The following is a 17,285-nucleotide window of genomic DNA, read 5'->3' on the forward strand; positions in this document are numbered from 1 at the left end:
ACAACCATTTCATGGAGCACCAAGTGTTGGTCTTCGCGCGCGTTTACCAACTGCTCCGTGGTTTCGATGGATCACATTTCGTGCGCGGCAGCATAGCAGTCGTGAGATCGAGGTGCATAGCTGGCCACTAGGGCGCTTGCTCGCTGGGCCGCGGGCGGCAGCTGATCGCGACGCCGCCGGGCAAGGTCGTCGGAAGGCACGGCGTCCCAGGGGGGAGGGGGGATCGGCGCCGTCGCGCCGGTCCGGTCGCCTCGGCGCGCCGACAGCCCCATTAGCGTGGGCTGGACCGGCTGCTGCGCCACTTCTGCCGCGTTTAGCCGGGCGCGCTAGGCAACAGGCGACCGCCCCAACTGGTCCGTCCGTAAGTATGTGCCGAGCTGGCGGGGTCGACTCTCAAGTATGACCGAGATACGATCGCTGCATGCCGGCGCGTGAATCAAACGGCGTACGCTCGCCGCACCCGGTGCCCTGAAGTCCGTGCTGTGCCAGGCGACTTCAGATAAAATCCGGTCAGTTTTGGGGAACGATGCCATTGTATGCGAGGGCGGAGCCTTCGCTGGTGATTGCAAACTACTGCCCTGCCCCTCCTTCTATCCCTTCAGCAGGTTAAATACAACAGCGCTTATTAAAACCTGCAAGTCCGCTGCAAGAAACTTGAACTGCATCCGCTTTCAACCAGGGTACGGAGACCACAACGGCGTCTCTGCTTGCACCACCGCGGACTTCGGTGGCGCAGTTGGCTAATGCGAGTTCCATGTAGGTGGAGGTCTTTGGCTTAAACCTGGCTTCAGCAGGCTTTTCCTCGACCGGCTCCGACCTGGGAGATGACAGTCACTGGGGAGTGGTCGTCGTGCTACAGGATTAGAGCTGTGCTGACTTGCGCCGGCGACAGTGTCCTGCCTGTAGATCGGCCCGTCGCTACCGTCACCCGCTCCCATTATAGGGCTTCGCTCTGGGTCAAGGGAGCGTCCCCTGTGCACCCGACCAGAGATGTCGACATGTGCTAGGATTCGGATTTGTGTCCTCACAGGTCAATGTCGTTTTAGTTTTCAGCTTTCATTCTTAAAAACGTCAAATGAGAGTCCATATTACAGTCGACTGCTTGTGTCCACACATCAAACAAGTTTGTGTCAAGCTGACGCTGCTGCCGACAGCCACACACACACACACCAACGCAGTTTTGAACATGCCATGCTCGTTTTACATGACCGACTGTACAATCTGGGATAGAAGTTTTTCGCAGTCGCGATTCCGTAAGTGGCTGGTAATGATGCTGAGCACATCCAGTAGCGTGCGCGTCGGATAATTCTGGGATAAGCATGCGAAAGATTGCAAGCAGACTCTGGCCACACTTCGGGTTGCGTCACTCAGCGATCGGCACCGATCCTGATCCATCACCTGGCTTTGACTGGGCAGCTAAGAGGGCAGGAATGTTACTTCATCACCCGTCACTGTGCTTGAGTATTTATGCTATGCATACATTCGCACTGTGTGTTTGGTGATTAATAGACGTAAATGTATGGCCAGTGGTGGCAAAGCCTTAGCACAATTAAGGAAACAGTCCGTGCGGCAGTTATTGCTTACCGCTTCCGATGCTGCCGATAGCGCAGCATTACGCTTTAGCTCTTTCACTCGCCAAGCATAAGCAGCCGTCTAAACTCATATTTTTACTTAACCAGTTCGTTGGTCATCTCCAGCTTATGGCACTGCACCTCCGTACACACGCCGCACGACTGACCTCGACCTGACCGGGCGCGCACGCATTGCTCGAAGAGCTCGCCAATTTTGGTCACGTGTCTTTTGAGGTTGGCGAAAACACGAATAGTTCGACGCGTATTTGAGGCGTCTGAAGTGGTTGGACGCCATGCATACGTTTCCGTACCATCGGCTCTGCTTAACTAAATGAATTGAGCCCACCATGCACGTTCCTAGGTCTGCCTTTCCTAAAACCCACACACATACACAACCACACGACATAAAAATGGCCTTCGTCCCAAGCAAAGAGCGCTGGAAACGCTGCCACGGTTGTGCCTTTTCTCAACCGTATCGTTGCGGACTGAAATGCTGCCGTAATTAAAAGTGACGGTATGCAGTATTCATCCTCAAAAGCTCCGCGCATTATGCTCTGTTCACACAGACGTTTTTTCAGCGCGTAATGAGATGACGTCATGAGAAAAGGTGTGACCTGTATATATACCCTCTGGTGCTCAATTGGAAATCAAAGAGCGCCTACTTGCAGTAGTGTAAGTCTTGCGTTAGGTCCAAATGTTCGCTAAGATAATCTTGAATAATCAGGCATACCAGAACGCTGCAATCGACAAACTACAATTAATCGTTCACAGATATGGCGGAGGCCAGTCGAGTGCTAGGTTCCCAGACGTGTGGTCCAAATGCCTTGCGCCTCTCTTCTCTGCCAGACTTCACAGCGTGACCAGACGGTAGACAGGAGAAGACAGGAAATCCTGTGTGAAGCGACAGAAGCTACCGAAAAGTATGATGCATTCAGTGAAAGGATTCATGTCTTATTGCCTGAGACTCATCTAAGATTGATTAAGGCAGATCATGAACTCGCTATTGCCTGAGACTTTGCGTGCGCAAGGTCGATGCGCTGAAAAAGGCGCCATGTGAGTGCGCCATAGTCAAAACTTTGCGCATCTATTGTAGGGTATAAAACACACACCCATCAAAACGATCGGCACCAAGCGAATCACGATAATGTGCCGCAATCCACAGCTTTTAACAACACAGGCGTTCCCGGTGCGCGCACTCGGTCGAAGCGAAATTTACTGACCGAATCCACGTCGGCAGCGTAGAACAATGTTCAGCAGCATTGGTCAGCGACATGCTACGATATGACGCGGTCATTTGCAGCCAAGGGGAAGCCAAAATGCTATAAGGCACATATTGAGCTTTAGCGCCGTTGATGCATATAACGGATTGCGTACAGAATACGGGATGCGTGCATCCGGAGCTCTGCACTGTCGTGAGACCGAGTCGGTCTGAGTGGCGACCGACCGAGGATCTGGTCGTAAAGTTGGGTCACGTGCAACTGGTTGATGTGACTGCATGAATGAACGCATGTGTCTGGACATGTCACAGCGTCATGCTACGTTGCCCGACTCCGATGTATCGTGTCGCCCGGCTGTGAGCTTGGAATAGCCGACATGTCGTGGAAAAGTTATTGCAATACGTAGCCACGTCATTGCATATGTCTGTGCTCACAGCGTGACGTTGAAAGAGTGCGCTCCAGCCGTAACTGACCCCTGTTTGCGTCTCGATGAAGCGTTTTCTACCCTTGCCTGTGTCGTCTGCCGCTAGACGAGGCGGTGTCCATCCGTGCCTGCGCCATCTGCCGCTAGACGAGGCGGTCTCCATATGTATCTGGGCCGTCTGCCGCTAGACAAGACGGTCTCCATCCGTGCCTGCTGCCGTCTGCCGCTAGACGAGGCGGTCTCCATATGTACCTGGGCCGTCTGCCGCTAGAAGGAACGGTTTCATCGTGCCTGGTCCGTCTGCCGCCAGGCGGGCGGTGTTCATCCCTGCTTGGCTCCATCCGTCTCCATTCGTGCCTGGGCCGTCTGCCGCTAGACGAGGCAGTCTCCATCCGTGCCCGGGCAGTCTGCCACTGAACGGAGCGCCCTCCACCCGTGCCCGGCCTGTGCTACCGTGGCAGCTGCCGGATTCAGCTGGTACCAGTCCGTTATCGGCCGCCCCGATCGCCGGCCCCGTCCTTCGGAAGGTCGACTCGCTCACCGTGTGCTCAATGTCCAGTTAGCTTTTTGTCGGCCGCGTCGAAGGCGCGTTAGTGGACAGGCAACGCGGTGTGGGTGTTGACCCCGTGCGATGCACGTGGTGACACGTCAGCACTGCGCTCAGAACTGTCGCAGCGGCTCGCTCGATCACCTTCCCATACTGGGATCGGGATGCTTCCAGCACACGGTCTTCCTTCTATGCCCAGGTCATCGCTCGTTAGCGACTGCAGACGGATAGAAGCACTGGCAATCTTCCGCATGAAGCGCGGTATGGTGGTCATATTTCTGCAGGGGCAGGCCCGGGCTATAGACGTCTTGTTTCATCGTTTCATCTTCGTTCCATCTACGTCGTTACAAACCGCGGCGAGAGTATGTTACATTCAACGACAGCAAGACCAGCGACAGGTAACGACAGACAGCTGGCTCTTCGGGTCCCAGCGACGCCACCGCAAACACCGGCCCATGTCGAGGGCACAACTAGCTTTGGAAGGGCACCTTAATCTCAGTCCTCATGCAAAACAAGTCACAGGACGCCCGGTTCCCCCTCCCCCACTCCAAAACACGGGTCAAGACGTCCCCAACCAGACCCCGAGCGACAGAGGGGGTCGTTCGTCACGGTCGCTGAGTGGTTTCTGTCCACGGCGGGCTCTGAGGCCGATCTGCGCCGGGGTTTCGGCGCCGGCTCTATCTGCCGCACCATCTGACGGCGGTGGTGCGCCCGGCGCCCGGCCTCGGCCAGCGCGACCCAGCGGCGCCACTGGGTCACCTGCACCGGCCTCACCAGCAGCACCGCGCAGCCAGCCTGCCCAGCTCAACGGGCTCTCGTCATCCCCACAGTCATGCAGAGGCCGACGCCATTTTTCTTGAAGTGATGCACCGTCCAGCACGGTTGCAGCTTCTTTGGGCAGCGGCACGTGCGCAACGCTTTGTTCCCCAGCTATCACGCGCGAAGTGAGTGACGTTTTGATGTGGCCAACCGGTTCGAAAGCTTCACGGCGGCATATTTACCTGGCGGCTGGTGTCTCCAATGCTCTCTCAGGCGTAATCTATGTCCATCAAGCACGCCAGTACATCGGCCACTATTTGGCGTTTTTGCTATCGGTTGGCATGCGGTTGGGGCCTACACCCTTCTGCGGCCATCGCGTGACGCGACACGCCGCTGGCATGCCACGGAGCCCCTGTTGCTAGGCCCGTAACCATGCCCGCCATTACGTATTCAAACAATGTGAAAGTACCGCAAAAAATGGAGCCAAGCCCCATTTCATAAGGCGCCAGGAGGCGACCGGCAGCCCTTCCCGGCGTAACGGCCACCGCACGGCGCAGGACAGGCCGTCCTTAAACGATAAATCGGGCCCTGTCATATGCGGTTACTCCCGCGGCAGGCCACTCTCCCTTCCCAGAATCGGGGCCAGGGTTCCCGAAAATCCGGCAGGCTTGCGACGCCGGTCTATTTCGTATTCTAGCGGTCTAGGGCCAATTTCTAGCGGTACGAGGGCGCTTCGGCCAGCTTCGGCCATGGCGAGGAGCATGAGGATCACCAGAGGCTCACCAGGTGCTGCACGTGGCCAAGGTTAAGCGCGGATTAGCTCTCGACTAGTGCATCCTGGTCGGTCAGCTGGTCACACTTAGCTTAGCCCACTGACACGCACGGATTTAGTGCAGAAAGGACATGGATGATGTCTTTTTTCTGGACTAATGGCTGTTTGCCGGAAAGCCTGATCCACGTTGGCTGCAAGGGCTCAACTGAACGTTTGGGGCATTGTGAAAATACAAGCAGACTCTTTGGTTTTGATTGACAGACAGCGACGACATTTCCCCAAAAATACATCTGCAAAGGTCGTGCGCTGGAGTATATGTATACAGCGGACCTCTTGATGGATTAGATAACTCTGCAGCTTAGGGATTTCTGCGGGCTGGTGTGGAGCGGACTGGAAACTTAAGATGGAAAATGCATTTTCAAGCTGACCAGACTAACAATGTACATAAGGTTGATTGAAGAATGGAAGCTTTAACTAAATCTAGCCCAACGCCAGCTATCCAGCACCCTTGATGGAGCGTCAGCGAGTGCAGAGGCTTAGTCGCGCTGAACAGCCTGACGCAACCGAGGCTCGACCATGGCGCAACCGGGGCTGTTTTGGACGTGCGGATAATGGTTTGGGGATCGTCGATGCTATCGAAAGTCATACAAGCATGCATACATGTGTTTTCAACGATGTTGAGCGCTACTGGTTGTAGTTGATAGTCAGCCCGTAAAACAGAGCTTCGACTTGCAGCACGGTGCAGGCAAATAGTCACATTCCATTTTGTTCATGGCTTCCCATGTCTCCATTTGAACCCAAAACTAAGTATTTCGACGCAATGATCTGTTTCATTCCATTATCTGAAAGTGACGACCGCAATGGGCTGTTCATTGACGACTACGTGTTGTGCCTACAACGATACACAATTCCTTACGGCGGTGTCTCAACTAAACAGGCCAAACAGGGCGAGGGCAGCCACAGCCCCACCGTACCCCAATCTTGCCAATGCGCATTGGTAATGGACGTTACAAATTCGAAGTTGAGGGAGGGGGATCGCTGCATGGTGCGTTGGGAACTACAGGTTTAAATACAGTGCATAACGAGTATTATATATCGGATATAATATCATGTATAACACATAAGTGGAGCGTTTGGAAATCGTAATTACAAGTATTTTATATGGTGTGTTTGTCTGTCTGTGTGTCTGTCTGTGTGTCTGTCTGTGTGTCTGTCTGTCTGTCTGTCTGTCTGTCTGATGTCTGTCTGTCTGTCTGTCTGTCTGTCTGCTCTGTCTGTCTGTCTGGCTGCCTGTCTGTCTGTCTGTCTGTCTGTCTGCCTGCCTGCCTGCCTGCCTGCCTGCCTGCCTGCCTGCCTGCCTGCCTGCCTGCCTGCCTGCCTGCCTGCCTGCCTGCCTGCCTGCCTGCCTGCCTGCCTGCCTGCCTGCCTGCCTGCCTGCCTGCCTGCCTGCCTGCCTGCCTGCCTGCCTGCCTGCTTGCCTACCTGCCTGCCTGCCTGTCTGCTTGTCTGTCTGCCCGCCTGTCTGTCTGTCTGTCTGTCTGTCTGCCTAATACATATCTACGTGGACGGTCGTCAGCGATTTAGTGGCGGTTGACAATATTCTGAGGTCGTCAACCCACCGGGAAGTGTGCGCGAGCAAAAAAAAAAAACTATATAAAAACATGCGTAATATTACGGAAATTCGACGACGTCAACATCCATATTCGTCTCAAACTCAGCGGCCTGTCAGCGGGGTGTCGGCGGAGGCCGGGTTTCTCCACCTTTTTCGGTGTTTGTATCCGCGGCGCGCGCAGATGCGATGGAGATAAGCTTCCGATGCTCAGCTGGAGCGGCGGCGACCGCGGGCACGCGCTGCCGGAGCCCGGTCACCGGGACGCGCGCTGACGCCGCCGCGTCGCGCTGCGGTACCGGCGCGCCGCCAGAGCGCCGCGCGCGGCGACGGTGATGAGGCGCGACGTAGTGCGCCGCTGGCCAGGGGGCGCTGGCCACCCTACAAACCGGTTAGGGCGACATAGGGGCGCCGCGCTGCGCCCGGTCGTGCATCATCGGGGTCCATCGTCCCTGGCAAGCATCCAGCTGGGGCCTTAACCGGTTGGTAAGGCAGGTTAAAGAGGCCTTCCGATGAGTCGTGATTAGTTTTGCTCCCAAGAATCCGCAGTGGAATGGCCTCATGCATGGACGTGGAATGCAGCATGACAGGTATGGTAGGGACCGCACCAATGTTTAATAGTTTTTCACTCATTTAAGCATAAAGACATGGCTGCTCCGCCCACAATTCGCCTCATCAACAGTTTCTGCACAATACCCCATGCCAGACATATATAATCGTTCTGTCATTAGAAATGCGCGTGTCAAAGTAGTCAGGATGTAAGCGTTCGACGCCGATGCGGTCTGTAACGCGCAATCGTGCACTTAAAGAAAAAAGCACTACATCTCTGTGAAATGTTTTCTTCGTATCATTTTCCGACCGTTTTCAGAAAACCCCCGCTTCATGACATCAACAAATACAAATGGCGCGTGCTAGATAATGGAAACAAATATCAAAGGTACACTTATACTTAGGACGATTGTCTATTCGGAACATCGGACGCAGGACACAACAGCACAGTCTGTTCACCAGCCTTTATTTAACACATAGCTTTCACGCATCACGACCAGTCCAGGCCGCCTTCCTTGGAAGCTGGCTGCGACCCGGGGTGACTCGAATACGGGCGGTAAGAGGGGTATTTATGTCTCCACCACACCCTGCTGGATACTCTTTTAGCTTCAGGGTGCTGATGGAACTGTACAGCGTATAGTGGCGGTCCTTCACGCAGTTCGACCGACATTCCACTTGCCACTCCGCCTCAAGACCACCTCACACTCAAGGTCATCCTCTGAGGTCAACCGGTGACGTCGGATCGTGGGGACGTCATGGCCAGAAAACTTGGGATCCAACCCAGAAGTAAGGACCCTTGAACGTGCTTGTTCATCGTGATCAATCCCGCCAAGCTCCTACCTAAGCTCTCAAAGGTCAAACGCTTGAAGGTCAAAATCAAGGTCAAATAGCGGGGTCGCCATAGCGGCAAAGCTGTTCGCCCCAGCACAGCGTTTCAGGCGTTAAAGCGTCTTCTGACGCCCGGACTAACCTCTTCTAATAGACATTCACCTCTCAAGGCTGCCATTCAAAGTCAAAATTTAGATGAAGCGACTTGGAAAGCTATGGTGACCAGACTATGGGGTTCCACTCAGAGTTCCGGTCCTCAGAACATCTTTGGTCACCGAGACTGCACTGAATCTACTAGATTAGGTAAAGAGAAACCAACTCTTCAAGATCAAAGGTAAGTTCACAGGAAGATGAACACCATAACGATGGAATTATAAGACCAGGTTAAGGGTTTTAAACGAACAAAAGTACTTCGTGGCCTGGGCTAACATCTGCAGAGTCATACTGATGTGTGAAAGTCACCCTGAAATATTGAAATTGGGGATCGGCCCACAATTCTGACCCAATTATACATTGCGCGATGACCTTGAAAAGTCAGGTTTCTAACGCAGGTCAGCCGTGCTGACCAGCCGCTCGTAGCTCTCCACTGTGATTGCACCTTTCATAGGGATGTACAGCGCAAAGGTCTGCTACGGCCACATATCGTCAGGAAGAGTGGGCACCATGGGAAATCGAATCCCGACCTCCGATTTTCCAAACGGCGTGACTTCCCAAACACCGAATTTTGTCTCACAGTTTGGTCGCTGTCGTTCTCTGTCATTTGAACTTGATTTTGGCGTCGACTGGTGACCGTGATGGATCAGGTTCTCTTAACGAGGCGAGTCGCCGTCACGTCATTTCATTTTGATTTTGACACTGAAGGGTGACCTGAGGAAGTCAGCTTTTGTTGATGAATGCCGATCACGGTGGCTAAGCATGTTTTGGCTACTTGAACTCCTGGGTGGGGCTGATAGTCTGGTCACTTATGTGTCCCCGTCACTTAACCGCAATGTCGGCCTTGACGGGGGCACTTTAAGTAGCCAAGCTCCTTTGACGGAGGTAGGTCCGTCACATTTGATGTTCATTTTGTATGTTTTGATGTTTAAAACGCTGGGTTGGGTCTGGTAGTCCGGTTGATATGGCGTTCTTCGCCATTTGACCTCACTCTCGACTATGATAAATGCTTTGATAAGTCAGGTTCTCCTCGCAGAAGTTTTCACGTTTTCTCAGCAGGTTATATCTCAAAATCTAAGCTGTATCCCACACTTTGGTCTCTATGATGCTTTCAATCAATCGATATTAAGCATGGCCTTGAAATACCACATTGACAACAAAAGACATTATGTTGGTGATTATTTCGGTAAGACCGGCCTGCGGACAAGGCCTGGGGGATGTCAAAATTCAATACTGAATGCAACTGCGGGTGCGATGCCAGCTTCACGTACACCTAGGCTGTTTCAGTTTTGTTCATGGGGCATGCTGTAAGTGCACCATCCACTAGAATGGACACCAATTGGTTGATCACAGGCGCAGCCTTCAAGCATGAGCTGGCATACGGTACAATTCATCCGGTTACGACAAGGACTTAAAGGCTTGGTAATCTCACTGCACTAATCTAGAACTCGTGCGCAAGAACGTGAGACCGATCAGATGACATCGCGCTTGACAAAGCGACCCTCTTCAGTCAATTTCTCACTTCCATTCGGTGACCATTCATTGCATGCATTTCGCAGATACATGGACATGCACCGATCCGCCGCATGCAGACGTGGCGTTTGTGACTAAAACGGGCTAACGACCTGCCCTGCAGCAATAAGTGACGTCACAGCCGTAGTTTATCACTCCTACCCAAGACTATTTTTGTCGGTTGTCGTTGCGGTTGCTATTTTAACGCCAGCACCTCATTCACTTACTGGTTATATAACCGACCATATGACAGGCAGGGCACAAGATTTCAGTGTTGTTTATGTGTTGGCACGTTTGGGTTCGTTTATTCGTGTGCAAATGCTGTGTTTATGCAATGTAGGAAACAGGTGTGTTTTGTCACATCAAAGCTGCCATTAAATTGGTGTGGTTTAGATCCATATTACTAATGCAAAAATGATAGAGTTAAAAAGGTTTAAGAAACAAAGCCAAAAAGTAAAGTTATAGCTGTAAAAACGGCAGCGTTAGAACTGAGGAGCTCTGCAAGGACCTGTCCAGAATCATGCAAAGGCTTTTGCTCCATTCTGCCTTGTCAAACTGTTGAGAGTAAATCCGGCTCAAGTCAGAGCATGCCATACGTTCCTTCCAAGGGGTCACATGAGATCATTTGAGGTCATGTCATGTTATGATTTTGAATGAGCATTGTCTCGAGGTTACCTGTGTTATACATATTTTGCAAAAGTCTGATATCTTTTTCTTTCCTCCTCCACCACCTACGGTGCTCTTAGTAAAGGAACTTACCCATGAATAGCACGGATCAGGGAATGGAAGGGAGCAAAATACATTGCATATCCCTTAATGACCTCATCTTCCCTTCCAGAACTTTCTTTACCTGTGCTTAAAGACATTTATATCATGCTATTTCCAAGGTCTAACCGATCATGCACACATGGCCATTCTCCAGCCACCCGTGCAGCGACCGACCGTTGATCCCCGCCCACGACGCCGCCGAACGGATGCATGCACGACATCGCATACCGCACGGCGTAAGCCCGCACGAACGGCAGCTGCTGCGGCGTACCCGCCTCGGCGGGCTCGCTTTCTCGTCTCGACCGCCGCCGGGCCGGGTTCAGGCGGGTGTCATCAGGCGGCCTGCTTCACGGCAGCGTCAGCTCCGGGCCGGGCTGTGTTGCCGGGTTAGCGCCGGCCCTGGGGCACCGGTTGACCCCGGCTTCACGCGCCGGCTCCGACATCACGGCACCGTTCGGGCCGACGCCGCGGCCGGCGGCAACGCCTCCAACCGCTTCACGAGCGGCTCCGGAACCAGCCCTGCACGGCGGCAGTCGGCTAGCAACGGGTCGGGCCGTCCGACCGGCGCCGCCCCAGCCACGTGGGCGACCGTGGCTCGAGTCCCGGCACCCGGCCACCGACGCGCCGGCGATCCGGCAGCGGGAACCGAAGCACTAGCTTCAGCCGTCGCGTTTGCCTCTGCACAAACTGGGAACACACCGTTGATAATAGAGCTGTTTCTGCGTAGGAAAATGCCGGAATATGACGGTGGCCGGTGACGGTGACGGTGACATATTCTGAATGCGTTTGCAATGCCTCTTTTCTCATTGTTGGAGTGGTGTGACTTGTTGGCCACCCCCTTCCTCCCCTCCCAAAACGGTGTTGTGATAGAGCAGCCTGGAAAAGCGGAGCTCTATGAGGGGGGGGGAAGACTGCACTCATGTCCGCCAGGTTAAGCTTTGTCACGGCTCGCGAGGCCAATTCAAGCATAGATACAGATGATCAGGGCGCCCACAACTGAGGTGGCTGGCATCAGCTGCTGAAACATGGTCCACTCGCCAACTAATACCCTTGCCTCAGTTTTCTGTCACGTAACTTCTATAAATCAGACAGGTTATCTCAACACTGTACTATACCATGATTGGTCGGAAAGAAGGTATTTCTAAGCAGGCATAGAACGCCGAGAATATTCCTGATTATCTCAACCACCCATTCAGGACACCCAAAACTTGGAAAGATAAAAGATGTTCATATCCCGCGAAAGGCAGCAGCTAGCTTAAAGCTTAAGCTGCTGCTAAAAGCTATCTAAGTCGAGCTTTAATTTTAATTTTAGTTGAAAGTATCACTCGACTTAATTCTGGGTACGTAACGTACCCTGTACCTTTACGTACCCTGGGTACGTAAAGCATAAACACATATTAGGAATTTCAGATATCGCAAGAGCTCGCAACAGCTTAAAAGCAATGGCAAATAACACAAAAACAAGAGCAAAAAATGAAAAACAAAAGCACGTCAACTATTTAATGAGAAGCGACCAGGACAGGTGCACTGACAGCGCTGATAATACGCCCTACATACAACAATGTAGTCAGCTTTGAACTCAAGTTTTGAAGTGCTTTAATAGCCGGGCCATGTCACATTCGTTCACCAGAATTTGGGTACATATATATTCAGTTGCATGTATCTCTTGCGGCTCTCATGGTGCTTATCAAATAAACCATCTGTATCTTTGCGGACTTGGCTCTTTCATAAATCCACTTATCTCGGAAAAGCCGGAAACTTCTGACAGAAGTCGCAAATTTCTCCAAAGCATGACCATTGCATAGTCAGCTTTTGTAGGACCAGGCGTATTTGGCCAGGCGGTTTGCATGATGTGCCTATTCAAGGACTTTTTCATACAGCTCTAAGCTCGCAGAACTGCCAGCTTAGGCCAGAAATATCCACAGGCACAGGCGTCACCCGGCGCTGACACTTCGCAGAGGGAAAAAGGATCGTCCTGGGGACCATTCCACATAGTATACTTCAGAACCACTCGCGATGGTGGAAGGTAAGTTGCCGACGCATGTCGAGTCCTTGCACCTATCATGACAAACAGTGTCACATGGGAAGAATGAAACCCAACCAACAACGAGTCTCGAACCTGCGACCTCAGCGCGAGGACTCAGCGCGAGTGTTGCATGGATGCACGAATTCTTAGGCAGTTCTCACACATACCATTACTCATTAAAGCAGCCACTTCCAGTAGACTGGGTCGACTTCGCAGACATTGTCAGATGTCAGATTAATAAAACTGGGAAGTGAAACGGTGTCATTAAGAGAATACCAAGCGCAAGTTAATTATATTTATTTTCCAGTCCAAATTATGCGGTCAACATTTCACGACAGTTCTGGACTTCTTTCTTCGTTTAGTATCCCCATATATGATGATGTGCATAGGCGATGCGCATTTCTATGGTCTTGAACGATCCCAGCGCACGAAAAACGGCGTTCACCAATGTAAAGTTCGTGGTCCTTTTGAATGCTTGACGAATGAAAGCTTTCATGATGTTAAATAGCCATGTTCAATGTGTGAGGGCTTGTTTTCCCCAAATATTGCGTAACGATTGTGGCAGAACGATATTGCAGCTCACGTCACATCATCTCTTCAAGGACAACAATCAGAAGTTGCGATTGCATATCAACACGCCATCTGGTAGAGATGTGGGTAATTTGCCCCCCCCCCCGCCGAAGGTTTTTCCAGAATGACGTTCAAACGAAGAAGCGTAGCCGCGCCAAACCTTGCATGGCTGGAGGCAATTTCATAGCGGATCTTTTGATATCAAACATGGATGCTCCTTGTAAAGGTGCTGACCTATGGCAGGTCAAAGTCAGGCCGTTGTTGTCAGCGAAGGCCATTTCTAGGGAATCGTTTAATCTGATGCGACAACGGAGCGGTGGAGGAAGCCATACATATCTGAGAAATTTCTCAGGCAACACATCAACTGCATTTAGAGCTACAAGAAATTTCAGTGACATAGGGTCAGGTATGAAGGTTGGACCAAGGTCAAATATATGCATATATATATATATATATATATATATATATATATATATATATATATATATATATATATATATAGCAGGCATTAGTAGCATATGTCTTTGTCACTACTGCCTTATCTATACGAACTTCAAAATTATTATGCTGTGCTCTTGCTACCACAGTAAACTTAAAAGTGGCTTTTTGGATTAAGTTTTATGCGCTAACGTTGTTGCTTTATTAATTTTTGTTTTGCAAACACAGATGAATACAGCTACATGCACCAAAATTGTGCTGGTTGATTTTCGATGCACTGTAGCAAAATATGGGACGGAGAATTGTGTAGGACGTTTGCTACTATGTTCGCCATGCTCCACTCAATATGCCAAGGCTAGTTTCCCAAAGTATTTCATAACCATTGCAGAACAACAGAGGCATTGAAACGGCTGGTCAAGTGTAGCAGTGGAGTGTTGTCATTCAACATCAACATTTTTCCTTACATGCTGTTCAAATCATTGTGGTCCCGTTCTTCGTGGTCGATGGCTGCACTCTCACGAATCATGCATTAATTGACCTTGTCGGTCATTCTCGTCGGAACACTGTACTCTATCTAGACATGCATATCAAACCTGGGCCCCAGAACGCGCGCTTTCCAGCGAGACCAAAGGCGAGTGACTCTTGCTTCAACTGTGATCTTCTTTAAAGCTGGAAGCAGCGCAGCGTGACTGCCTCGCATTCCTGAAGCTAATATCTTTGCAACCACGGATTACAGGCTTGTGCAGTTTCGGCTACAAGCGCCGCAATTCTCTATAAGCTGTTCTGCACGAAGTGTCATGCATTTTCACACAAGCTGTTTGATTAGATTTAGCTTTTCAGAAAAGCTGCAAAATCACCACGATTTTTCCCATTCCCATCCGTTTCAATACCATGGGGAGTGCAGTTTTCAGCTTGCGAGAAAGCTGAAGAACATGAGCAAAAAGCAGGCATCTTGAAAGCCAGACATCACAGCGACACGAGGCTAGCAAACCTTATTGGAGCAGAAAATCGTGCTGCTGTCAAAAGCGTGGCTCGATACGTACGAGGCGTCACAGATTATCGTGCGCATTGTCTGGGTCCACCCGGGTGAGGTGTTTTCAAGGATTTATGTCAGGTCTCAGAAACCAGAGCAGATTAAGACGCAAATCCAGATGCACAATTTAAGCACATGTACCGGCTACAGATCATTAACGGATCGCAAAGCTGGCCAAACCATATACGTGCCAGCAATGGAGCGCAAGGTGACTGCTGTCACTTTTCCGACGCCAATCTCTCCGGCGCAACCTACGCCCTATGATTGCACAGGCGTGAAGCCCTGCTCATGGTGACAAATATTCAGCCTTACTATTCGCTTGGTTTGCAATACTTTAAGTCATCGTAAACTAACCAATTGTGTTGATTGAGACTGCCAGGCCTCACCAGATTCAGGACGGTTTAAAACCGTGTTACTTGTGATATAGCGCGCTGCCTGTTGAATCCCCATCCAAAGTGGGCCTCCCAACACATTGAGCAAACCCCCTGTCATCGGCTGCATGAGCGGTCAGGCTCCACGAGCTTCGTGTGTGGCATGGTCCGCGTGTTAAGACCGGACAGCTTCCCCATCCGTCATCGCCCCGTGGGTAGCCCGCCCTGCTGAGGCGTCTTGCTGGCATCAACAGCGGGCATCGCTGATCTGTGCCGTGCCCTTGCCTGCTTCTTTGTATGTATAGACTGAGTGGTGTCGTGTAGCTGGAGTCTTAGCTGGCAGGCGATCGCTGTCATCCACATGCATCCGAAAATCCCGACGTTAATGACGAAAAACGCTTGATCTTTGCAAGATGAACATTGCGAAGCGGGACCTCATCGTTTGGCCATTAGTCGGGTATGACTGTGTGCATCACATGGCGGGTTTGTTTTGCGTCCGTGATACGCATAGTCAGGCACTCTTTGTCAAACATTCCAGAATCCAGATTAGTTGAACAGAATTTCTGGCTTCCCAATATGCATTAATATACATGGTATGCATACGCTTAATTGAATATTGGCTCACATATGATATCCAGATCTTCAAGTCTATTCAGCAAGAAATTCGGAACAGCTTCCCCTCTGAGCATGTGATCAAGTGGAGTAATGAGAATTAAGTGGGAGATGAGCAAGCTGAAATGTTTATCAGCCCATGTCGCGGGAGGACCACAACTAAGTGCTATGTCATGTGGATGACAATACCTCGGAGCAACAGAGTGGATAACACAGACTGGGCGGCGGGACGGCAACCAGGACTTGGAAGACTTGCTGAGGGTATTATTTAGCATACTCCTGGCAGGTAACAGACGGGTTTGACAGTGGATCTGATCAATGCAGACAATTACTTGAAACGCTGACTCGTTTCTTTCCGCGAGCCACAGCGGGAAACCCAAACAAAACCCGTGTGATGGTGTTAAGCTGAGAGCGGACGTCTTATCGCTCAGCGTGCCGGCCTGGGTCTCAGCTCACACGCCGGCTCGCTGCAAATCACGCAATGTCACATTCTAGCATGCCACGGCGAGACCACAGGCAGACCGGCCACGGCCTGAAAGCTGGCGTCAGGCCCACCCCGCGGCCGGTGGTCTACTCACAGCGTGAGGCGAACGTCCAGATCTTCTCCGGCTGCGAGTTGTCGTCGTGCTCGTCGTCGACGTACTCCTGGTCGCGCTGCGTCTGCTGGTCCTTCTCGCGCTGCGCCTGCATGTACACTTCGGCGAGCGAGGCCGAAATGACGGGCAGTTTGAGGCCGGTCATGTTCGGAGCCTGCTCCATGCCCAGCTTCTTCAGAATGTCGGCCTTGATCATCTCGATGTGCGTCTGCTTCTTGGCTTCACGCACGTGACACTGCTGGCAGACCGGTGGGTTCTGGCCGAGGCTCGGGTTCCGGTCTAAATGGTTCGTGTCCAGTCCGCTTTGGCTCGGCTGCCCCACATCGGTCCAGCTCTGATTGTCAGAGCCCTCATAGGAATGGTTCTGGAACAGGCCGTCGTAATTTGTCTCGCCCTGGTCGGTTGACACTTCGAACGAATCGTCCGCCTCCAGTTCGGCCTGGTCGGTGCCGTCCGGGTACAGATCGTCCGGACCGTTTCCGGCGCGGTCGGGCCCGACTGAGGCCACCTCGGCCGCGGTCAGCACCAGCCCAGCGGCGAGCAGCAGACAGGAGAGGGCACGCGACTGCACCATGCTGGGGCCGGCGGCGCGGCGGGGCTGGCGCGTGCACGGGTCGCGGCGCGGAACTGGCCCGGCTGCCGGCCGCGACGGCCTTATGAAACGGCCGCGCCAGCTGCGAGCCCCGATTGGCTACCGAGCCGGCCGGATCGGCCCGCGACTGAGTGGATCTTCAACCCTTCACGGCCGGCGCGGACCCTGTCGGAGCCGGTCCGGACCCGGACGGCCAGCCCCGGCCGCGGCCTGGGGCGCGCCACGGCCGGGCCGTGGGCGCGCGGGCAGCGCGGCGAGGACCCCCACCGCCCGCACACCCCTACTGTCAGCGCGGTGCCGACCGGCAGACGCGTGGTGCTTTACGCCGGTGGACTTCT

The 17,285-nt window shown here is 52.4% G+C and overlaps 1 protein-coding gene across 1 annotated transcript in view; it reads right to left on the reverse strand.

Moving 5' to 3' along the window:
• Positions 1-16,951, reverse strand: part of LOC119097642 (growth/differentiation factor 8) — a 31,772-nt gene extending 14,821 nt beyond the window's left edge. The window contains exon 1 of the mRNA XM_037220682.1: positions 16,338-16,951. Within this exon, the coding sequence (XP_037076577.1) occupies positions 16,338-16,929 (592 nt within the window). The 5' untranslated portion in view covers positions 16,930-16,951. The remainder of the gene's footprint in view (positions 1-16,337) is intronic.
• Positions 16,952-17,285: the final 334 nt, after the last annotated feature.

The sequence above is a fragment of the Pollicipes pollicipes genome, unplaced genomic scaffold (genome assembly GCF_011947565.3).
Source record: "Pollicipes pollicipes isolate AB1234 unplaced genomic scaffold, Ppol_2.1 Scaffold_4295;HRSCAF=5057_pilon_pilon_pilon, whole genome shotgun sequence".
Lineage (NCBI taxonomy): Eukaryota > Metazoa > Arthropoda > Thecostraca > Pollicipedomorpha > Pollicipedidae > Pollicipes > Pollicipes pollicipes.